This window comes from Enoplosus armatus, chromosome 20 (genome assembly GCF_043641665.1).
Source record: "Enoplosus armatus isolate fEnoArm2 chromosome 20, fEnoArm2.hap1, whole genome shotgun sequence".
Lineage (NCBI taxonomy): Eukaryota > Metazoa > Chordata > Actinopteri > Centrarchiformes > Enoplosidae > Enoplosus > Enoplosus armatus.
The window spans coordinates 15,435,755-15,461,648 of NC_092199.1; the positions used below are offsets into that span (position 1 = coordinate 15,435,755).

A 25,894-nucleotide genomic window follows, 5' to 3' on the forward strand; every position below is an offset into this window, starting at 1 on the left:
TTTAAGATTTTTAATGCATACTTTTAATAAAAGCTGCCTCCTCCCAGGCCATGACTGTATTGCCCTGAAACAGAACCATGCCAAGAGCTTTGTGGAGGGTAGGAAATGGAAAACATATCGTTAAAAACACACACACACACACACACACACACACACACACACAAAAAAAACAGTCGATGATGTGAGTTAATGACTTTACACCAGCGGCTGTGGCACCACAAGTGTTGATCAATGACTCTCAGACCACTGTTAACTCAACAGGCACACACATAAGACCTCTTCATGAGCAAGCCGGTCCGTCCTCATGTGTTGTGATTGTTTACCGTAGAAATAAATACAAAGCTCGTGGAGTTAAGGGTTGAGTTGGGGGAGGGGAATGAGGTGGAAACCATAGTGAGACATGCTGCTAGGTAAAATATCCAAATACTTGACATTACAAGACGTTCATAAAACAAACAAAAAAAAACTGTCAAAAAAGCTTTAGCTTTGACCGCTCTCTTACGCACTTCCCAGCCTGATGAGGGGAAAATATAAAGATCATGTGTCGTGTTTAGAAAGAAATTTCATCTGTGGCCAGAATTTTGTATAATTGGAATAACCTTTGAACAAATGAGGCTCATGGGGAGTAGATAGATCCTTTTTCTCTGTGGCCTAACTTATAGCTGGGAGATGACGGCAACTTCCAATTTATTAGGAAAACACAGCCATATAGGTTTAAATATTAGTCAGAGGGAGAATTCAGGACAGCTCCGACTGCAGCGCGATCCTCTTAATGACAGAGAGATCCACACAAAGTGGTGCAATTATCCTACCTGTGAAGTCCTGCAGTTACATAGACGGTTAGAGAAGGACATGTGGAGGTGGTGGAGAAGGAGGACTAAGACTAATGGGAAACTGAGGTGTCAAGAGTTTTGGAGAAATTAAATGAAATGAAAAAGGGTAGAAAAACACTATTTCAAATTATGAATGAGCAAAGACAAACAAGCGTAAGAAGAGAAAAAAAAGGAAAACATGAATAAAAACATGTGCTTATATGTGCTGTTTGACCCGGTTTCTTCCAAATATGGAATACTGCACCTCACTGGGCGTCGCCTCGGATGTGTGATTGACAAGTCATTAATTAGCAAGTTAAATGGGGCAGAAGAGCGACATGCCAACCTCTGTGCAGTGTCAAGCAGCATATAATATGGTATATTACAGGAAATTCATTATAATGTTTTTTTATACCATAAAAAAAATCCATGCATCAGGAAAAAGGGTATTTATATGCAGCTCTATTAGTTGTCTATGTTTAGCCATCTGTTTTGAACAGTAATACCATATACAGACCATATGTGTGTATAGGACTGAAGGTTTATTACTTCCTGGGGAATATATCACACGTTTCCTGGGAAAAAACTGTTTTTCCCTCCGTAAGTGACATTTGATTTTAATAGAACTGTCGATAATTTATCATAAAATGGTGTTTATTCAAAGTTTTCTCATGTTATTATTTCAAATATGTTACATTATGTGGTAATATTATTTAGTAGAACAACAATTCCTTTTATAAGTACATTGTCTTTGAGATCTAAAAACAGGCGTATAGAATAATTTCATCCCCTGCTTTTGATTATACCTACTTATGAGTGGTTACATGGTAGCGTATGAGCTATAGCTTCTGCATGCAGTGGCAGTAATGAGATACTGGTATTTTTTATTTTTTACAGACATTCATTGTCCCCAGAGGATGAATCCTACTTACTTTGGTGATTCCCTGACTTTTTTGTCCATGATGTTGACATTCATGTTTTTTTAAGTGAAAAATCTTAACGACTGTTGGATAAAACGAAATTTGGTACAGACGTTCATGTTCCCCCCTGGACGAACTGTTAGAACTTTGGCGATCCCCAAACTTTTCATCCAGTGCCATCATCACGTCAAATTTGTCCAACACTTTGGTTTATGACCAAAGTTGGTCATAAAGTTGTTTCTTTTGCTAATTAGCAAATATTAGCCTGCTAACATGCTAAGCTAAGATGGTGAACATGGTAAACATTATACCTGCTGAACATCAGCATGTTAACACATTGTGAGCATGTTAGCATGGTTAGAATGAGCCGATGGCACGGCTGTGAACTTTGTCTTGTTGAGTGACGACGACTAGAAGTATGCAAGCAAGCAAAAGTTTAAATAGCACATTCAATTATGAGGGAAAGACAATGTACACAGAAAAGCAAAGAACATCAAAAGTGTGTAGACATGTATCTATACTGCAGGAACACACAAAAAATGAATGTAATAGAAGAAAAGACCTACAAAACAGGCCTGTCCCATATGGCCTGGTCCACTATATCATGTCTGACAGGCATGGCAGATATGTGACTTTGGAGACAGAAAGTCAATTTTTTGATTAATTCTAAAATGTAACATAAGCGAAAGCAGAGATCTACTGGTGTTACACAATTGTATAATCTCCTACTTAAAGAGCTGTGGTCACAGTGTAGCAAATATAATCATGTATAAGTGCTTTGTCCAAGAAGCAATGCCTTGAGGTGCATTTAACCGTTTTATGACCGGACTCTCCCTCTGCAGTTGCACTGTCCACGCACTGTACACACACTGTAGCAGCAGCCTCAGCTGAATAGCAACAGGGTAGCGACGTGATTTCGCCCGGAGAAGAGAGTGACCTTTAGAAAGTCAGAGCGTTGTTGTTCTCTCTCGCTCAAAGATACTGCTCCATCCCACAAGCACAACACATGATAATGGTCCATGATGTAACTGGAGGGCAGCATTCTCCACACTGCCAATCGCTCTGGTAATGGTACAGTGGCAAAACAAATGAACTGTCTCACTTCGGAGTGAACTGGAGGGGGTTTTATCATAGAGTAAGAAACAAAGAACAGGGACAGAGGGCAAATAGTTGTAATAGCTAAACAGCTTGTTTAAGAATTTGCTACACTGCTGCTTGAATTATAATCCTTAAGATTTTCATTGCATCAAACCCAAGTTTTGATAGCATTTACAGGCAGCACTTTTCAATAACAGCCATTCAAAGTACTGTATTTGATTTCTGTAATTGTTTCTATACATCATAGTTTTTGTTGTTTACAGGTGGAGTCCACTATTCCTGTACGGAAGTCATGTTGCTGCAATTCACTGGAGAAGATGCATGTACATGCTGGACGTGACGCAGAAGACGAACGCTGGTGCGCGCGCAAAATTACAAGTAACGTGGGAGACAACATTCAATCGTGAGTTCAGTATTACACGTTTCCTTTTGTCCTCTGTGTCAAGACGACGTGACACAATGAAACCTCCTTGTTTGTTTGTGATGTTAACTGACAGTTGCCTTTTTTTCTGTTGCGTTTCTGAAGCCGAGTTTGCTGCACCCAGTGGTCGACACGTGTTATTTTGGAACTGGGGCCTGTATCTTCAAAAGCGCCATAACTGGCAGTAATGACAGGTGTCGCTAAATCAACCAGGACTGAAATCTTATGGACTGTAACTTTAATACTTTCGAGGCTGAAAGTCACATTTTAGTGTATCATGAAGTTAACAAGACCTAACACCGTGTCTACACAAGATGCATTCAGGAACAGCGGCCAGATGCAGAGCCCAAATAAATAAATAAATATGTAAACATCTGCTGATGTTTGAAGTGTCTTCGCTAGTCAAGCCATGTGGGGATGAGCTGAAGCACAGCAGGGCATTAAGCAAAATGCTAACATCAGCATGCTAAAATGCTCACAATGACAATGCTGATATATGCTGGTGATATTTAGCAGGTATAGTGTTTACCAATTAGCCTATTAGCATGCTAAACATTGCTAATGAGCAACACAAAGTACAACTGAGGCTGATGTCATTTCTTTAGTAGTATTGGACAAATAAAAAATTTGACCAGATGATCAACGAACGAAATGTCAACCTCAAATAAAACAGGGATCACCAAAGTCACTAGGATTCATCTTCCGGGGACCTTCAATATCTGTCCCAAATATCATGGTAATGCATCCATTAGTTGTAGAGATATTTCAGTCAGGACCAAAGTGGTGGAGTTGGGGTTGTGAGATAAATGTATGTATGCTTAATTTTCTTAGTGTGAATTCAACTGAGAGACCATCCCACTGTGATTTACAGAGACAAACAGATGTGACGTGGGAGCAGATGTTCCCCCTGTTCACGCTTGATCTGATATTACTGAATTTTATTTTTTATTTCAGAGAGTTTTTCAACTTTCATAACCTACTTTCCTGAAACATGCATAATATGTTATGTTGTAATATATACGCACGCTACAAAATACAGCACAGATCATAGACTGTTTGGTAGCAAAGTCCTTTTTCTGCAGCAGTGCTCCATGCGAAAATACATCATATGTAGCCACAAAAAGAAATAGCATCATGCAGCAATTTTAGCTCCCATCTTATTTATTTAGCGACACACGAGTCCAGCTCGTGTTCATGTATTAGTCTAAGTGCATCTGCTAATGTGTGTCAGCTGATCTCCTGTCCAGGTCACACAGAGAGAGGCCAGTAAGTGGCCTAATGTGTGGCAAAGATTGTTCGGCACAGCGAGGGACTTGTGGGAGCAGAAGCAGTGTGTGTGTGTGTGTGTGTGTGTGTGTGTGTGTGTGTGTGTGTGTCTGTGTATAGGGCCCCCTGATGTTCTTCAGTTGTATCTGCATGGAGTGTGTTCCTTGTGTGTGTTTGAGGGTGTGACAGAGGTGCTTCAGGATCACTGAAGGAGTTCTCTCTGTCACAAAGAGGAATGTCCTTGAGGGTTTTATGGCTTTTACATCACAGTTAACAACTTATCTGAGTATATACAGAACATATTAATAACAAATAAATCACAAAGTTGTGACAGTAGTTATAGATATGTATACATTAAAGGAGAAAACCCTATGGAGTTTTTGACCACTAGTGGCGCTGTAGGGCATTGTTTTGATGAGCAAGTCCTGCATGGTTTGTATCTTGTGTTCTACCAACATGCACATAACAACACACATGCACTGCGCAAGCATTAGCGTAACATGATCCAACAGAGAGCAGAGGGTGGTACTGCTAATCCATGATAGGTGGCCGGAGTGTGTCATTATGGTAGCAATGCAACAATAAAAGGAGGAGAAGAAGAAGAGTGCAAGCTGATATATACAATGCACATTTTGAAACTTTAAAGAAAGTCGAGATTGAAAGTTCATTCTTGACCTTGAAAACAGCACTTGGCTAAATAATCTTAACTCAAGGTCAACATACTCATCTGTTCTAGAGCTTTTGACCATATCGCGTGGTCCTTATGTTGAGTGTCAATCCAATATTTGGAGCACTTTTAGGTCAAGAATGAACTGTCAAGCTCAACTCTTAAACCTGCACCCACTTTGGGGGCAGTGGAAACAAGCTGTGAGCACAACACTGATATATTATCACATTTAAATTGCAAACAGTTTCGTATTTATACACCCAGCAGACGCAGTGCAAAATGAGCATTCATTTGGAGTCCTGTTTGTGTCCACCTGGCAAATGTAAGTCCAATATTCACTCTCCTTTCAGCTCGGTTTTGGTCTCCACCAACTCCCGAGGAAAATATCTGGCTCTTTTAGCTGCTAAATGCTCCCCTGTGTTCACCAGCTAGTTGCTAACTTTGGTTGTTTGCCGTTTGGTGCTGGGCAGGTAGCGTACAGTGGGTTTAACAGAACTTTTTTGATTAAAGCAGCTGCCTGCTGCGCCCCAAAAAACACGGTAGGTGTCTTGAAAACCAAAACAATGAGCTGAAAGACACTATGAAGCTCTGCAGAGCTGAGGGGAACTGCAGAGTCGGTGATAGCTCCCTGTGGGTTCGTGATTACGAGTGGCCCCTTTCACATACAAATAGTCGCGTGATCCATTGTTTTTGATCCGGTCAAAAGCTCAGGAACAAGAAAGTAAGTAAGTAAGTAGTTTATTTTTCCAGAGTGTCATGCGCAAAAAAAGTGCCCAGCCCGCATTGGCTTACAAGACAAGTAAGTGCATCTTGACTTTTGTTAAAATTCAAAAACGCCTATGCTTGGGTCGTAAATGCATTCAAAATGCTATTAAGGCTCTAATTCATTCACCTAAAAACACTAAAAATACACCACAGACATCTGAGTGATTCGGACATTATTGAAGCAGCGGAGACACACATATTCAAGGACATTAGCAGCATCTGTGTAAGTTTGTGAAGCGTTAAACCACAGGTGTATTTTCAGAGCTTTTATTTGTGTTTGTGTAGGTCCTGAGGGCAGCACCAGACAGGGACAGAGGGATGAAGACTGAAGAGGGTAGAACAGGTTGAGGCAGAGGCTGGTGCTGTGTCTCAGCTGAACAACAGAGGGGGGTGGGGGTGGGGGGGTTAGTGGTTAACTGAAAGTGAATTAGATTCAAAGTAGAGAGAAAATAGGGGCAAAATTACTCACAACAAAAAGGGACTATAGAGACGTTAAAATTAGGAATGGAGTCCACGTAACTCAGTGTGAGGAAGAATGGGGGGCTAATAGCTTTTATCGGCGGCTGGCTCATCAAACCAGCAGCTACGCAGGCCGGGCTCAGGGAAAGATGTGGTCACAGTTGCCATAGAGACGAGGTGCACGTAAAAGTTTTCACCCCCCTGCCTTTTTCAAGAGGGAAGTGATTTGCAACTTGGAGAAAACAACATATTCCATTTGCAGGTCGCAGCTTATTATCAGCGCCGCTTCTGCGTGCCCTCACTTTATTTAAAACGCCAATTGACGCACACCAGCACTTTGCCAGCCAGTCGTCGGGTCATTTTTCTTTAATTAAATTTTATTTATGTGACTCAAGTAATGGTTAATGGTTAATGACGGGCCTGGTAAAAATAACTTGTTGCTATGATTTATTAGAGCCAATCTCAGCTACAGACCTCTGCAGAGACATTAAATTCAAATTACACTCTTGTTGACCACAGATACATTTGTGAAATGACCTCTCCTCCTTTCCAGTCACACACACACACACACACACACACACACACACACACACACACTTACATGAGTGCCAGGCCGAGGTAGTTGGCAGTGCTGCCCCAGTACATCGGGTTCTCTGTGATGTTGAAGGGAAAGCCTGTCACCTTCTCATCCATCAGGATGCCAAAGTAATCACCTAGGAAGCCAACACAGACACACACACAGTGGGTTAATGCTGTGACAGGTCGAGGGGAGAGAATTGTGGCTCTATTTGACACAAACTCTGCATTTCATAACTAAAATCTGTCCATTTCTACACATGCTTTTCCTGCGGACTGTTTCACACTGTTGCCATGGTTTCCTGCTGTGTCATCAACATTGATGTATTGTTTTAAACAGATTTGGGGTTAGGGTTTTGTCTCTGACAAAGAGCATACAGAGAAGTCAGACTGATGATGCACCGCCAGGGAACCTGACTTTGGCACCACCTCGTGACTGCCACACTGTCTGCCTGCGCCCACCGTCACCTGGCTGTTACTGATGTCAACACGATGAACGCGTAGATATGACCTCATGTGAAAACCCTGGAGTGAGACTTTGATCATTGTACAAGCACTTGTGGCAAGAGGTGATTCAGAAAACATTCAAGTGAAATTTGAATTCTTCTCACTTTTTGTGTAAAGAAATATAAATTCAGATGATTCTTCAAAAGAGGAGAGAAAGGACATATTTGTTAGAACAGTGTCAATTACTGCCAATTTGTTTGTATCATGAATCTCTAAACCATGAAGGTGTTATATTTGTAAAACTACCAGTGTAAAGTCAATGGGCCTAAGCACAGACGAGCAGACGGGCCAGCGGGAGAAAGACTAATGCACATGTGAAGTGGGCCGCACAACGCGGAAGCAAACCAGGAAGAGGGAAGACCTTTTTGGCTTACGTACAGGGCGAGACATTTTCATTCAAATAACTAGGCGCCATCTGGGAGTCCTGGTATTCCTATATAACATCTATGCGTCATACTGTAAAGCCTAAGAACGTTGACACAAGGCATTTTTTCAAGTTCACATAGTATTAGCTATCAACTTTTACTGTTTCAAGCTGTCTGTCCCTTTACAACATTTACAGAGAGTACAAATTCTAACAAAACCAAGGAAATATATACTCATTTCTAAGCAAACATTTAATTCAATATCAGTTAAATTTTTAAGCAGAAGTCATTTTAGCATGATTTTTTGGTCGTGGAGGCTCGAGTTGGATAAACAAGTGTGTGGTTACTTGTGGAGTGGGGGTCTTTAGCCAGTAAAAAATTGGGGGGCAGCTGAGCCGCTGTAGGACATCGCTTACTGTAACCTGAGCACTTACTATTGTTTGCTATGCAATTAGTTCAGCCATCAGAATCAGATTCAGAAATACTTTATCGATCCCCTGGGAAATTACACATCCAGGTATCCAGACATTTAAATACTTCCCTCCCTCATCAACCTGCCAACCCACACACACCCACACATGCACGCACGCACACACACAGACACACACACACACACACACACACACACACACACACACACACACACACACACACACAGACACACACACACAGGCCTGCAGTAGGTAAAACCTGCAGCTGGCCCTGTTTTCTGTCAAAGAGAGGCCGTTAATGTCCAAGTTACATAACAATTTTGATAATGTTTGCTCATTTTAACATCACAAGTGGGGCAGGATAAAAAAGAGATTATATAAACAAATGTGTTTGGTTTTGAATAGAAAACTAGCTGTAATTGGCCTTCAGAACAATACGCTAACCTCATTTTTGACCTCCAAAGTGACGACTGGTAACCCATTCAGATTTGAAAGATTTTTTTTGTGTGTTCCTACGTAACTGTTGTTTCATTGTAGTTGTGAAAATAATGGGCAACCTGGATTTGCTGAGGAGTAGTGATAGTACTGTGGCAGCCTCTAGGTTAGAGACGTGCGTCTGTGATCAGTGCAGGTTGTGATCGGAGTTTGGACCCTGGGCCAGCCGGCCGATACGTTAAACGCTCTGTGTGTAATTTCATTGTGTTTGGATCTTTGCTTCTGCACCTGTGCCATCAGCTTGAATCATCAGGTCACAGTGACTCAAGGGGCTTAATATAGAGCAAATAAGACACATCAAATTACAACACGCACCCACAGGCTATATCTTCAAGTGTGTGTGTGTGCATATGTTTGTGGGTGCCCACAGTAGGAGGAATTGGAAAGTAAACAGGCATTATAATCACCCTTCACATATGCAGGCACACATACACACTTGTTTCTCAAATAACCCATCATTAGATATTGATAATCAGGCCGTGTATTTCAATGCATTCAACTGGGAATACCCTGTCAATGTTGGCTTAAAAGTTAAGCCAGACAAGGACGAAAAGTCCTAAAATGCTATGGATGAAATGTAACAGCTACTGAGCTCATTTCGACAAATCCATCTCCACGACAACTGAGGAAACTCTATCTGCTGATGAAAACTGTGTGATACGGTTGAAAGCTCTGGAAAAAGCTAGTAAGAGGACATGGAGATGGGAACAAAAAAAGTAGTTCGATTTTAAAAAAGCGGTTATTAAAAAAGAAAATGGTCAAGAATGAACTTTGATGCTAACATACTGATTTTCTGCTGCTAGTAGTGGAGCTAAAAACCCTACTGATGCTGGAGGGAAGGCCATGACTTTGGTTCTTCTCATCAGTCACAGTGTTGTCCTTGAAGAAAAACATTTCTGCTTTATAGACTTTAACGTTGGCGCTCCAAATGGGCGAATGAGAATGAAACATGCCAGCAGAGCCCCTTGTTATTGGGATGCTGGATCTGACTCCTGTTCATACACACACACACACACACACAGACAGACAGACAGACAGACACACACTCTCCTGCCAACTCCTGTCACCACCTGCAGCTCCTGCTGCCTCCCCTCTGTTGTCACAGTTGGGGATTGGTGGAGACAGTGAATGTCACTTCAGTACAGCGATGGACAAAGATGGTGACGGAGCTGAGACACAAAGTCTGGATCTAGGAGATGACTCAGTGAAATGACTGACCTAGATTAGAAACCAGAGCTTGCCAAATAGTCATAATGGCGATGTCGTACTCACGTTCCTTTGAATCGATGCCTGGTTGCACTCAACGGCACAACAAAAGGAAAACAAACATGTTTGTCTCAGAGTCAGATGCGAAGACATTTGCATGTGCTGTATGCGAGGACATGAAAGTGTTTGCATGCATAGAAATGAGCACGGCTGACAAATGTGTCTGAGTTCACGAGTGTGTCTTCATGTAAGTGCACTCAAGTGTCCTCATTAGGATGCAGCACGTGTGTGCATGTCTCTCCCCAAGACACATATGATCTCTAAACTTAATTTTTATCCAAACGATCTTTCAGACTGATGATTGTTATTGCACAGTTGCCTACTGTATGTATGCCGTCTTACTAAATAGTAAAAAAAAATAGATACTTGTTAAATAGTACATGGTACACAGTATATAATACATACTGTAAGTAGTATGTAAAAAACACAAAACATAAATAGAGGGATGTAATTAAGACAACAAACAAGGCTAAGAGTCTACAGCCATGCTAACGGCTCTATAAGACTGTACTTACACATAACAATGTTTTAAGCTAAACTATGTCAATATGCTAACATGCTGATGTTTAGTAAGTTGATTTGTACTAGTTTAGTGTGTCAGCATGCTAACATACTTCATGTTCACTATTTTAGTTAAGCATGCTAAGAATGTACCAAGTGCAAAACAAATCCATCCAATAGTTGTTAAGATATTTCCCTCAAAGCCACAAATGTGGAGCTCATAGGGGCCGAAAAGTCAGGGGATCACTTGGATCCATCCTCTGGGAACCAAGAATGTCTGCACTAAATGTCATGACAATCCATCAAATAGTTGTTCCGATATTTCAATCTGGACCAAAGTGGTGGGTGCTAACCAACTGACCGACAGACAGACCAACATTGCCATCCATAGATGTTACATCAATAGAACTCATTAATATAATAACAAGACTAAGAGTCTACAGCCATGCTAGCTGCTCAGTGTACCCTTGAACAAAATGCTCACGCCAGTGTGCTAACATGCTCACTTTGACAATGCTAACATACTGATTAGCAGGTATAGTTTCTTCTGGTGTTGACTCGAATCTGAAGGTCAGTCTAGTATCATACTGACTGTAGTTTGCTGTAACATCGTCGGCTAAATTGAATATAAATACACATACATTGTAATTGCTATATAGTGAAAAAAAGTTTAATTATTAATTGAATGTAGACAGATATGGTTGCCAATAACCCACTGACCAAGAATCTACCCACCCATCCAAGAATCAAGATCATAACGTCCCTTGAGGTCATGGGTATTGACTTAAAATTAGTTTAAAAGAACACATTTTTAAAGAGAAATTACATTTGGTAATTAAACTAAGTTCAGGGATCACTAAGTTGTAGTGATATCATTACACAACTGTTTTCACAGAGTGAGTACTACTTCCTGTGACTAGAACATTTCCCTTGACATGTAAAATCAGTGAACTGTCCCTTTAATATTTGTTTAATATTTATTATACACTGTGCTTGATACCCACCTAGGAAGGTTCCAGTGAATCCCAGAGACAGGAAGCTGCTGACCACCAGCACAGTGCCCTGCACCATGAGAGCTACGCCAGTGTAGAAGACATCCGTCCTGTCCATCACCTCCCACCTGGCCTGGGCCTTCATCACCACCGTAATACTGCAGAAAAAACAAATCACAACCACATTTATTTAACCACTGTATTATGTACATGCTCTAGTTTTGATAAGTAGTGGTAAGTGGACCAAATCCACCAACATTGAAATAAAAAATAATACTGGGAGAATCGCTGATCCTGCTTTTGATTTGAAGGTTGGAATTGAAATTGATCGAAAGCTCATTTCGATCGATTTTCGATTCAGAATCGAAATCGTGACACCCCGAATCATGACAGCCAAAGTCACAAAGAGACATATGGATTTTTTTCGTGCATTGTATCTTAATATGTCCAGTGTCCGCTTTTCGACCTGATGATGACACTAGAGGAAAAGTTAAGGGATCACAAAAGGTAATTACAACATAAAATTTCATGGCAATCAATATTGCCGAGGCATTTCACTCTGAACCAAAAATGCAGCCAGTGGAACAGTCAGGTGATCACCAAAGGGTTAATCCTTTGGAGAGCATGGAGAGTACATTTTGTTCCAATCCAACTAGTATATGTTATATGATATTTCACTGGATCTGAGAAAATTGTGACCTGCTGGTGGCACTAGAGGAGAAGTCAGGGGATCACCAAAGTCAGTAGGATTCTTCCTCTGGGGACAACGAATGTCAGAGCAAGCCACCCAATAGTTGTTATGATATTTCAGTCTGATTGACCCACTGACAGACCGACATTGCAATTCGTAGAGCTCATGATTGGTTAGGGGGAAATAATGTCCCCTTTGCCCGGACAGAAAATGGCAAACAAGAACATGATGAAGAATGATGAAGTGACAACGAAATGGGCATGGACCCCTTGTGTGTTTGAACATGGGCTAGAAGTGCAGCAGTTTCAGTGACTCTAACTCAAATCTATTTTTGAACCACTAGTGATGGGCCATCAGAGTGCAAAGACACAGCACCTCTCCGAGTTTCATCATGTTTGAATGCCATCACTATGGGATCATGACATCATTGCATGGAAATACCTCCAGGACAACCAGGGGAGTAATCAAGGAAGACTTTTATGCATTCCACCTTGATGTTATCTTTACTAATTCTAGAGGGTACCGTCACATTTTCATTTTGTTCTTGACTCACTGGATCCATCTTTGTTATGTTTTGTACTTTAGAGCCAATGTACACTGCATTATTTCAATTTGAAGTGTGGCACCTGTACCTGGGAATGCGCAACAGGAAGTGAGTCTGCATCACGATCAAGCATTTTTCTGTTGAAAACCAGCTGTCTGTTCTATTGCCAACACTCCCACAATCTCTTCTAATGCATCGATGCATCATACAGTAAAAGCATTTTCATTTTGCATCCACTGTGTTATCCTATGATGTTTGGAAGAAGAGTTTCTGAAAGTGTGAATGTCTGCTTTAAAAAGGCGCTCAGTTGGTTTTCCTGTTGCCCGTATATAAAAGATGGTACCTACACAAAGAATGGAATTTGTAGCAGCAAATAACTCTCCCGGCCTTGTTCCAACACTGCTGTATAGCTTGGAAGAGGTGGAAACATATTGCATAAGCTTAACTGGTATGAACACTAGAAGGTAAGTCACGGCAAAAGTCCATAATACGTTAATGTTAATGTGACTATAATTGATTATTTTGAACTGTTTCTAACTTACCCATGATGCATCACCATCATTGCTATCACTAATGCCTCAACTGTCCCTACATTTACACTATATGTTACAAACTATAAAATACTTTGAAACAGGATCACAACTAACAAATGTTTTCATTATCGATTATTTGCGATATTGCAATGACATCAAAGGAATTAGTATTAGTTTTAAATGGTTGGAAAGTAGTGAAAAAACGGCCCATGACCATGCCCAAGAGTCCAAAGTGACGTCCTAAAATTGCTTATTTTGTCCAAAACCCAAAGACATTCAATTTGCAATGATATAAAAACTGAGAAAAGCAGCAAATCCTCACATTTGAGAAGCTGAAATCAGAGACTGGAATTTATGTTTCTGTCAATCGATTTACCAATGAATAGACTGCTATTAGAAATGTTTCAGCGCTACTTCTGAAGATGGCCAAAAGACATATTCTTGGGTATTCTGGTTGTTTTCTCTCCATTAAAACAAAGCCTAAAACAAGCTAGCGATAGCTGGCTAAAAGGTGTAGACATCGCCACACTGTTTACCTATTTTTGTTTTGTTTCAGTCGTTAAGCCACATTTATTTTACTCATCTAAAAACACAATTTACTAGCAAAAAATAAAAACTTACAAAAGACAGTGTTGTTGACCCCAGGCCCAGTTCAAAGTTGCTGGTGATTAGGAGGTTTACTATGTACCAGGTTTTACTCAATTTATCCTCACTTGGTAGCTCAGAAATCTACAAGTCTATGGAAACCTGGATACATGATTGATCCCTCACGACTCCTGACCTTCCCTTTCATGCGCAGTTTCTCCTCTGCTTCCTCACTACTCAAAGTGGCTGATCACACACAAAATTGCTGGCCATATAAACGATGCTGATCACATCAGGGAAAGAGAAATGTGAGGAGAGGGAAGGTGTGTAGCCCTTGTTGCTTGGAGACCCATGTAACCACTTTGATCAATGTTCCCTTTCCCTTTGTTTTAGTGTATTCCACATCGTATGTACCTATTTGTGAAGTTGAAAGGAAAACAAGTGTCCTGATTCACTGGCTGTATTGTGTAAGAAATGACTCGGACTTGGCCTGGTGCCCGTGGCTTGACCACTATGAGAGCCAGAACAAAGTAAAGGGGGCAACTTATTAAAACCCTAAAACCCAACCGGTCAAAGCAGATGACCGCCCACCTAGAGTCTGGTTCTGCTCAAGGTTTCTGCCTCTTAAAAGGAAGTTTTTCCTTGCCACTGTCGCCAAAGTGCTTGCTCATGGTGGGAACTGTTGGGTCTCTGTAATAACATTATAAAGAGTCGGTCTAGACCTGCTCTATTTTGTAAAGTGTCATGAGATGACTTTGTTGTGATTTGGCGCTATATAAATAAAATTGAATTGAATTGAATTGAATTATTATAACACCACTTCGAAAAATTTTTTGTTTTGCATTCTAGTTTCAGTTTGGCCTGTTCTGGCCACGGTGGACAACCGCAACAAAATGATAAGATTAAAAACGCCTAATTAATGTCAACGATTTGCAAGTGCGCTCTGCGATGAATTGTAGGAGTAAAAGTAGCTTGAAAAAAATTGACGCAAACTAAAATACATAGATTTCAAAGCATTTTCCCCAGCAGCACTGCGGCATACAGTGCTGCTAACACTACTACCTCCAGCATCAAATCTCTTGCTCTACTCAAGCTTCCTTTCCTTTGACCAAATTTGGCTCCAGTGAGAGGTAATCTCACATCCAGGCTTCATAATATCCTTTCAGATGCTGAATCCATGTTCTTGCTTCTAATTGGCAAACACTGCACAGTTGACGCTCCAGAAGAACAAATTATTCCATCTGTACAGAGATACATTGGCATATAACGGCTTAAAATGTTAAATAGTTTGACTAAGGAATGATCATATATAGGAAACAGTCACCGTGTTAAAGTGTGAAGAACTTGATGTACAGGCCTAAACATTTAGTTAGTATGCAGTATGTTCAAATCTGCCTGTTTTACCCGCGAATCCCACATTGTAGCTCCAACAAAACTAACGCCCCATTCGGACTAACTGAGTCCCCAAAGATTCGACTTACTCTGGAATTGCATACATTTCTGAATATGAAGCTGGGAACTAAACCTTCAGATTAAATATACTGGAGCAGTTAGGGAGAGCTCTATTGAGAGAGACTGTTTTTGCAAACTGTGTTAGATGTTTTGATCCTCTTACCCCTTAAGATATTCCTTTGGATAATAATTTAAGTCATCAAAATGCAAACTGTTCCGTCTGCAAAGTGCAGCTTTAAGACTTATAACACTGGTTATTGCCGCTTTCCTGCTCATTTCGCACTTCATGGTTTAGTACATTTTGTTAAGGCTGCCGTGCCCCGCAGCCTCTAAAAGTCACCAGGCCGCAGAGTTCAAACGTTTAGTAATTACAGCGTTGAAAGAGTTCCTAACGCTGCGAATTATAACGGAACACGGACAGTTGCTGGGACAGATGCAGTTCTGTGTTTTTGTGTGTGTGGGTTGCCGTCTGAATGCGGCGCACCTCTGCACAAAAGTGGCTCCCAAATCAAAACTAGGTTTGGGGTTAATAAGACAAAACTGGGTTACGGGGTCTGTGCTGTGAGTCTTATGGCGTCCTCCCTTTGTCAAAGGAAGCAGGAAGTGTAATGTGATGCTGCGTTTTGTTCCGCCACGTCAGACACAAAGAGCGACCGCTGGGCCGTCTGTTAAGTAAGGTGGCCTGGCAAGGCGTACCGCTGGGATTTGGATCGGAAAAGAGGTGGGAAAGCAGGTATGGGGGTCGGAGGTGTGAGTGGGGGGTTAGTGCACTGTTACGAGTGATGACAAGTCACTGCTGATGGAGCGCACTCTGTAGCTTCTACAAATAAAAGAAATACTGTCTTTCTAACAAATTGCTCATTGATGGATGCTTTTGTCATTTTACTCCCACAATGTTTGGGATTGTGTATTGTTTATGTGCTATTTGTGACAGTGGCGTCTGTGCGTGTTAACACAACAGCGATGATGATATCAAATAGTATGGAATTAAAGACCCACTCCCGTTAAAGTCATAGATCTTCCCTGTTTGCACTTTTTCAGGATGTGAAATAGAAAGTCTGATTATACAGAAAGAATGAGGACGAGGAGGAGGAGGAGGAAGTACAGGGAGGGTCAGGGAAGGAAGGTTCAGCGTGGAAGTCAGACAAAGTCCCTTTCACAGCGAGCCACTTTACAGCAGAGCTTAGAAAAGCAAGAAGCACGAGGAGCAAGGCTGGTGATTTCACATAACCACACTTGTGCTTTAAACTCTGGACTACAATTTCATCTTCAAAAACCGAATGTGTCTTGGCGGCGGCTGCTCCATCCTCCCTGATTCCCTATTGCTGTTGTTCCTCTGTTCTTCTGTCTCCAGTTCACCTCTGAAAACAGCTACGTAGCACTACTTCTACGAGAGTAGCAAACTTTATCTTTACATGTGTTTGCTTTATTCAAAGTACAAAAAAGAAAACGTGTCAAAGTTTAAAACGTGATACATTTCCACATGCAGCTGTGAGACGGAAGCAGTAGTGCCGCAACGATTACTCGATTAATCGATTATTGGATCAAAAGGAAATGAGTTGCCAACTATTTTGACAATCGATAAATCATTTCAGTCATTTTTCAAGCAAAAATGTAAAACGTTTGCTGGTTCCAGCTTCTTGAATGTGAGGATTTTCTGCTTGTCTTTGTCGTTTATCACAGTAAATGAAGAGACTTTGGGTTTTGGACTGTTGGTTCGACAAAAGAAGCAATTTGGTCTCTTGTGATGGGCATTTTTCACAATTTTTTGACATTTTATAGACTAATCGATTCATCGATTAGTCTATAAAACATCATGACAATAACCGGCAGATTAATCAATAATGAAAATAATCCCTAGTAAACAGGCCTCCCTTACTTCTGGCAGGATTACAAGCTGAAACAGTCAAGGTGTATTGGGTTGGCCATGGTCAAGCGTCCACGTATACACTCACACATGCACACACCATCACTTCTGATATTTCAAACCAACACAAAAGCGAAATGCTGCAGAAATCTTGACGTATATTCTCTGACGCAGCAGTTCTCAACAACCATACTGTAACTCATGCAGGATTTGAGATATGTTACCTTTGGTTCTCCATCATATCTTTCTACCTAGTCACATATTTGCTACTCCAATCACCTGGCTGAAATGAGAGTCACAAAGAACCTTTAGTACAAATGTCATTTGGTCACAGGGCCGCTCCTGAGTTTCAAAAGAATCCTCCTACAGTATGTGAGTAGCTGGCCATTTCCATCATGGCAGTAGTCTAGGAAGTAGCTCTTTAGTGATTCAAGAATACTTGTACACTCGTACATTTTGTTTTTGTTATTGTGTGCATGTTAGCATGCTTATGTTAGCATTTAGCTCAAAGCACCGCTGTGCCTTAGTACAGCCTAACAGAGCTGCTAGCATGACTGAGACTCTTAAAGCGTTGTTCACACTTTAACACTGATGTGGACATCTGCACACTTGAAAGCACACAGCGGGGCCACGCGCCAATCTATGCGTGCTACAATCGGGGGTCCTTTCATTCGATCCCCATTAGCTTCTGCAATAGCAGTTGCTAATCTGAGCATCGTATTTAGCGATTTAAAAGTCGAAAAATGAAAATGGTGTGTGCGACCACTTCATGGGAATAGGACCAAGGAAGTGGAATACAGTTCACAGATACACAAAACAAGCGTCCATTTTGCTTTTCTAACGCATGCAGAGTTGGCACGCTTGTAGTGCGTCTTAATTGTAAATAAGAATTGTTAATGCGGAATGTTGTATTTAATAACTAGTTATTCAAATGACACAATACCCCATTAATATTTATTATCCTTTCCAAACACCCATCATATTTCTAAATATGGGTTTTGGTATATTCTTTTTTTAGCTTTTAATATTTCCTGAGCATAAACACAGAGGCAGTGGAAGTGTAACATTTTTCAATTTAACACTCCTAAATGTGTAAATCCCAATCCTCCCATCTCATTAGGCTTCCTATTAATAGCAAAAGCGCCACAACTTAATGAAAAAATTGGCATGTTACAGCCCCTGGAGCTTTCGCTTAAAGTTTATTATTGAGCATAATCAGTGGAGAGCATCACTGCTGTGTACTTAGCAGATAAAAAAATACACACTCTGCATGTCTGTCAAGCAGCCTATAAATCTGTTGTGGAGCTATAAAAAGACGTGGCTGTCAGTCAGCGAGTACGCACGCCAGTGAATCAGTCTGCGTAGAAGCAAGTCAATTAAGCAGACAAATTAGCAGCACGACAATGAAGCTGTAAGGTAATTAGTCTGCTGGTCAGCCTGTTAGTAGGGTTTGGAAACAGTAATAATGAGGACCGTTTCAGGTGTACAAATTACATGTGTTTCCACTGCGACTTCACAGCAGGGGACAACCTTTCCCCATTCTGTATTCCCTTTTAAAAACATGATTCTCAGTGTTACTTAATATCGGAACATGGGACTCTCCTGGATAATGTAACAATCCATTTCTTTGGTTTTAACCTTTATTTATTCGGGGAACTTTCACTGACAGCCCACAGCTGCACAGTACAACCACAGTCACAGAGCAGCTCCACTGGAGCAGTTTGGGGTTCAGCGCCTTGCTCAAGGGCACCTCAGTGATGGTAATGAGTGGTAAAACTGCTACTCTGAATAGATCCCCCCGTTCAGACAGATTTCCATCCGGCCTGATTCAGGTTGGACCAATCACAACTGTTTACCTAATGTGGGGCGGGTTTAAGCGCCATTGAGCCTTTTTGTAAACAACTCATATGGCTGCCGCTGATGTGGAACGTTCTGAATCGTATTAAACAAACTGGACGGTAGTTCACATTACGTACAAATGCTAAGTGATGGCTTCTAAATCATGTTGGAACTAGCTACCTAGCCTAGCAGCCTACCACTACGTCACATGTTTCATTGCTCTGATTGGTTGTAGCATCCAGAAGCATTTTGGTCTGCGCCCCTTGGAAATCAAAAAGGTCCCAGGCGATGCCGGGCCGGCGATCTTTGGGTCACAAGCCCACTTCTCTAAACTTAAGGCCATCGCTGCCCACCACTTCTCCCTTGAAATCTGTATGTATACATGCTTGTATCTCTTGACTTTTAATCAAGGAACCAGATATTTTCAAACACAGTTGGTCATCTTTTGCACTGGTGACTTAAGCAGGAAAGTTTCATGCCCTGGAACGCGTGGCGCCCGAAACAGCTCAGGGAGGGAGGATCAAATATGTAACACCCACAGTGATCTGTTGAATTAAGAGCTGCAGAAAGAAAGCCTCTTACTGCTGTTTGTGTGCAACCCAGCACACCTCCATCATCACATCATGAAGGTAAACAAAGCCTTTTCCTCTTGCTACGCTGTCCTGTGGAAAACCATTTGCACCACGCCAGTACTGCTGGAATGGCTGCTGTTGCTCACGGACTTTTGTTTTGGGTTTTTTTGTGCATCTTTCTCTTCTCTTTAACTTTCTCTCTGTTCCTCTGTCATCTCCTTCAAGAGCAGTCCCTACCTTGTGTAATGCTAAAGTAGCACATATACATACCAATTTGTATGACATGGTATGAAATTTATATCAAATTGGACAAAACGTGGAATGTTTACATTCAATTCAATTCAGGAGCTTTTCTATCCAAACAATGAAAGGGCCAGAGAGTGAATTTTGAATAAATGTCAGCATGTGGTGAAGCAATTGTTTGTCTTTAACCGACCACATCAACCCCATGGAAATCTAGTTATTTTGGGCTGCGGGGCAGTCACAACATTACCTCATGATAAACCATGTTGATTATATTCTGTCAGCGTTGCACAGTTTTCAGAAATAACCGCTTAATATTAACTTTTTCCCCATGGGTATGACATGCTTTAACCAGCTTCCCAAAGCAAGGTACTATAATGTAGGTGTCAGCAGTATGTCTGTAATTTTCTTTCCATCACATTAAGCAAAGCAGCAGTAGCCCTTGGTCAGATTTTATTTGAATTAGCAGCTAATCAATCTGCCACTGGGCAGCAGAGTGGACAAAAGAGAAGGGAGATCAATCCGGCTTCATACTGCCCAGCATCCACCCTGCTGAGGTGGCACTGAAGCGGTCAATCTCACCAAATGTTTTAACAGTGTGGCCACCAGCAGCAGATCATTATTACACAGCACACTTAACAGTAAGAGTGTCAATCGACCACTTATGGTGGTTGTTAAAGTTACACATGTAACGTGCGCTTGATGACACAGGCAGCACGCAGAAAAGATTTCCTTTCCTTTCTATCTGCTATTAAACTGCCTTCAGTCACACATCATGTGGAAATCATGGCACGGACATGAATGCGTCGGCTGTCAATACCTAAAAGACAATAATGAATGAACACAGCAATGACTCACTCTGGAAATGCTGTGAAATGAGATGGTCTCTGTCCATTTTAAAAGGCAGCAACAACAGTCTGCTGACTCATAATATTCACTGGCTTATTTTGTAAACTTCTTCTGTAAGTTCTTGTATGAAACCACTTTCAGCATGTACACATGTATGAAAAGACATTTGTGCACTTTGTCTAGCACCCATTTTTTTCTCAATCAATGGTCACGTATAAACTGTCTTTTTGGACAGTTTCTTTCAGCTTCTGTGCTTTTTACTTTTACATCAACAAGAGTGTATAAAGCAGGTGCGAGGGATGTCTGTGGAGCTGAGGCTCATTCCTGAATGAAGCCTGTCTAGTCATCTTTTGGTGGGAGGTTAGCTTGCTACAAGTCTTCAGTTAGTTTCTCATGATCATCGTTTTAATATTAATTATAATTATGTTAATTATAGTAAGTTTTGCTGTTGTTCTGATCACAATTTGTCAAAACTAAACAGATCTGAAAGAATAACACGGCAGGTTAATTAACAGCTTTACTGCGTTTTCCCTTTGCAGTAGTGTTACATATTTTTCCTGGACAGTTATGTTACGACCTTCTTCACTGTTTCCATTCTTCTACAATACAAGTAGACAACTAGCCTATTGACGCCCTATTGACCCTCACCTTGCGGAGAGTCTCCCAGGGGAACGTAGACTAGAAGACCAGTTCTAGACTAGAACGTAGAGCCCACAGGTGGATGCTGGGGATGGAGGTGGTGCTTTTGAAATGCATTTTCCAAGCAATTATTGGAATTTCTTCGTATTTGTATTATACGCGTTATAGTATTACAGAGCAGTAGTGCAACCAAATGCATTTCAAATAGAAATTATTTCAGCGAATTGAACGTTCTGGCATTATTCACCCCATTCACATCTTTCTGTTTCTATATGTTCCTCGCATATCTGAGTAAAAGCATTGTCACGTACTACTGCTATTTTTAGTTTCTCATGTTGCACTGTGTGTTGATAATCATTCTCTTCAGAAGCACAAGAGAAAACTGGCAAGACAATTTATCGCTTTAATGCAGCTTGTTCCAAAAGCTTTGTTGCCTGGCAACAGACATCACAGACATGCTTTCAGAGAGGAAAAAAAGAATTCTTCTTGCCCTGGCATACTGTATATGTGTGGTTTTGTTGAGGGCAGTTTGTCACCATTTTGATCCCCAGTGGGAGTTCTGGGAGCGTGCACTTCCTCTGGGCACTGTATGATGGCGTGGGCTGACACTGGCACATACAGAGCCGTGGGCACAGATTAGGACGGGAGGGAGGAAGGAAAGAGCAGCAGCGAGAGGGAAGAAAAGAAAAGAGGACACAGGGGTGGAAAAAAGACAAAGAGAAGAAATATAAGAAGAAGGGCAACTGAGAAACAAGGTGAAAGGGACAAAGAGTGAGTCCTGCCTGCTAGAGACTGAACAGAATGCATTTATCAAAGCTGCTCAGCTGGGCGTAGTATTTAGCACCAACGAGAACGTAGAAGGAAAACTGGGCAAGAAAAGTTGTATAAGACAGGCCTTCAATCAGCATTTTACATTGTGAGTCAACGCGCCAGGGTTTGCTTTAAAGCACTACACAGGAGGAGGGCGCTGTTCTTTCAGAGCAAAGCAAACTAAAGCCTTCCCACTTCCTGGTCAAAGAAATGCAGAAATAAACACGCTGATTCTCTTTAGGTAACCATTGTCCTACACAGATCACATACACACACATGCTGGTCTAGCAGAGAATAGAAAGTTTAGCATATTTGATTGATGAGATCGATGAGACTAAGTGAATGAATTGGCCAATTTTCCTTTCCCTTTGGAGTTAAATTCTGTTATTCGATATAAATACTGATTCCTCCTGAGAGCCGGAAGTGAGTGTAAATCCGCTACTTCCTCTTAATGCATTTACTGCACTATTTTACTGCCTTTTAAGCTGTTGCGTCTACATTACCAATGCAAGTGTTATAGCTAATCACAATGATGTGTTGATGCTAAACGAAAATGACTCATGCTTCTGATAACATTTTAATTGATAAAAAAAAAAAAAAAAAAAAGCTAGTCTGGATTGAAATGAAGAGGATGAAAATGGTTTGAGTTGAGCAGAATGAGGAGGTGTGCGCGTCACCTGTGGCTGCGGTACACGTTGAGCAGAATGATGACGAAGCCCAGGCAGTAACAGGCCAGGTAGGGGCTACCGAAGAGCCGGGAGAGTCTCCGTGTGCGATGCTCCCACCTCGCCACCTGACAAACGACAAGAGGGACAAGAGAGCAGAGGACATGAGCTGATGGCGTTTCCTGGGAAGAGTCTGGAAAACGATGACTGCATTGTCAAAAAGTATGTGGATGGATTGAAAAACACTGCTAATAAAATGGCGCAACGAGCTGTAAATACAACACTGACATATTATCGACGTATAAAGTAACTACGGGGGACGTGCATGTTAGCAAACATTGGCCTATTCACACACCCAGCAGAGCAACATTAGCACTTATTCGGAGTTCTGTTAATCTGTCCAACAATCACTGGTTCATTTGGTCTCCACGACCTGAACCCTCCGCTATGTTCACCAGCTAGTTGCGAAACCCCAGAATTATCGGACATTTTGCACCGGCTTACAGAAATGGCGCCGATGAGAACGGTGGGACTCAACCACAACACAACCACAACAACGAGCTGAAGGAAGCTAAAACACTACGTAGAGCTGAGGGGAATACACGTACACTCAGTGATTTGATCCATCGTTAATGTGAATTTATCACAGCGGCTTTAAAGTCTGTTGTTATTCGGTTGACATTATTTTGTTGTCGCCTCTACTTTTTCTGATTAAAAACTTTGGGAAAAGGGCATTCACAATGAGCAAAGAGCCTGTAAGCACTATTTTCCCCCTGCTTACGTTAGTGCTTACTGTTTTGATGCATCGACTAAAAGTCCTCTACTCCAAGATGATTGTGGATTTTTCAAATCTTCTTTTTTTCCCCCTCTCACAATGGCGGAGGAGAACGTGATTCAGAGATTCATTTCCGTTGCTATTTGAAATTGTCAGAAACAATGTATTCCAACATTTCATGAAATCACAACTGTGATGGCTTTCACATTACCAAAGCACTCTTTCTTCCTGTCAGTGGAGCCTATAATCACCTCCATCCCCCCCTCGCTTCAGCTTTCAGGGAAGAGGTAATGTTTAATGTAGTGGTTGGTGTATTGATGTCTTCATCATTTGAAGCATTGCTCCATCATCATTGCTAGCATTGATTAGATTAAAAGACAGACTCTCCCCAAACTAGACAGCTCAGAGTCCATTCAGGAATTTACAAACTGAGTCCAGTGGATGTAAATACTCACTGGCTGGAGAGGCAACTGGGTGAATGGCTGACTGACTGGGGGGACTAACACTGTGTTCAGTTAAGTAACACTGTTGTTTTTCTTAGTACTTCAGCGGGTCAATAAGTCTCTGTACCGGAGTCTGTGTGTGACTCCACTTGCTATTTCATGTAGAGTTGTTGGCTCTTCAGGGGTGGTAAATGCCACTGGCACCTTAGAGGCATTGCCAGTTTGTGAGAGGCATGCCCACGGTGAGTTGCTGAGTACAGCACTGTATGCGAATGTGATGCATTAATGTCTGTATGTCCGCCATATGAACATATATGCACTGTGATTTACAGAAACGTTAAAGAGAAGGGTTACAAATGGGTTACTTTTTAAGTGCTAAAAATGTCCAATTAACGGCATAACACTTTTGTTAAGCTAGCTAGCCTCTGTTTTAAAATAATTTGCCGATCTTTTGTGATGTGCTGCCTGAAACGAGCCAACTACGAGACTGACCAGTACATGTTCTGTTCCTGCTCAGATATTAAACGGCGGCACAAAAAGAGAAACAAGCCTCCCGTCCATCATTGCCCACACAACGCAGAGTCGAGGGGTTGATAGAACCAGCCAGTTACACCGAAGTGTAGCTGAGCGCGGTTACACCTCCAAAACTACTGAAAAAACGGAGTAAAAGCAGGACTCCATCAAGAAAATAAGCACCATTTAAACATGTTTTCAATCTTGTGTTGTATGAACACAAGGGCCCGCTCAAGTACTTTCCCTCAGAGCGCCTGATTGCGAGGCGTCTGCACTATTTTTAACCTCTTTTGCCCTTTTCAAGACTTCATGAGATTTGTTTTCGCTTATTTGCTTGTGAAATCTGATCTGAAAGTTCCCCATCAAGTGATTGGATTTGTGTATTTGCACAGCACAATCACTTACAAGCCATTAAGTGGAATCGTGGAATCATGGACATTTGTGCGGAGCTTTTTCATCTGTTCATCTCTGTTTATTTCATAAAAACATCTGTATTCAGATTGACACTGGTGGAGCGCAGGGCCTCGTCGTTGCGACCATTTCCTTTGTTAGATTGTTTTCTACTGCCGTTCATATATATGTGTAAGTTCTGCTCACAAAATGTACAACATAAGAGAATATTTTCACCATGTACCGAAATTAACCAAAGAATGAAGCATAACTTAACTAACTGTTAATGGTCCAGGTGCAAATGAACAGTGGAAACAGATCAGAAGGTTTTAACAGCGGGAAAAAGTCTGAAGTTATAAGCCATGCCATTTTTTCCATGATATCTGAATGGATTTATGGACGTTTATCCTTGAGGGGTCGTGAGAGATCCTACCACTTTAAAGAGGGAGGTCCGCTGTGTGACAAACAAATAAATACTGCAAACATTTGGACGCGGTTTGTATCGGCTCAGAGGGAATTATCTGTTCATATTGTGGACTGGAACTTGTAATTGATGTTTGCTGTACAGTTTCAGCTCCCTGACTACGCACCATGCTTATCCCACAGGGGCTGACAGCAAAGGATCTTATCTAAGTGGTCACAGTTACATTTTCCGAGATGCACTTCTCAATAGGAACTATTCAACTCCAATCATTTATGCAACATAAAAAGCGTTTTGAATGTCTGTCCATATGGTGAACCCGCCTATCTGTGGCATTACTGACCGAGAGAGTTGCTGATGGACTGACTGACAAACTACTAGTTACTAACGGACTGTGAGCGAAGGAAGTGTGCAGACGACTGTAAAACACAGCAAAAAAAAGGGGACACAAATGTTGCCATGGCAACACCTCTTCGTTATTGAGGAGTGGAAAAATAGAAAAAGTTAATGTTGGTATTTAAA

At 41.4% G+C, this 25,894-nt stretch overlaps 1 protein-coding gene across 1 annotated transcript in view; it reads right to left on the minus strand.

Annotated features, from left to right (window-relative positions):
* pemt (phosphatidylethanolamine N-methyltransferase) overlaps positions 1 to 25,894 on the minus strand; it is a 55,620-nt gene that overhangs the window by 13,009 nt on the left and 16,717 nt on the right. The window contains exons 3-5 of the mRNA XM_070927285.1: positions 22,843 to 22,958; positions 11,554 to 11,699; positions 7,010 to 7,121 (exon numbers count right to left, since the gene is read on the minus strand). Of these exons, the coding sequence (XP_070783386.1) occupies positions 7,010 to 7,121; positions 11,554 to 11,699; positions 22,843 to 22,958 (374 nt within the window). The remainder of the gene's footprint in view (positions 1 to 7,009; positions 7,122 to 11,553; positions 11,700 to 22,842; positions 22,959 to 25,894) is intronic.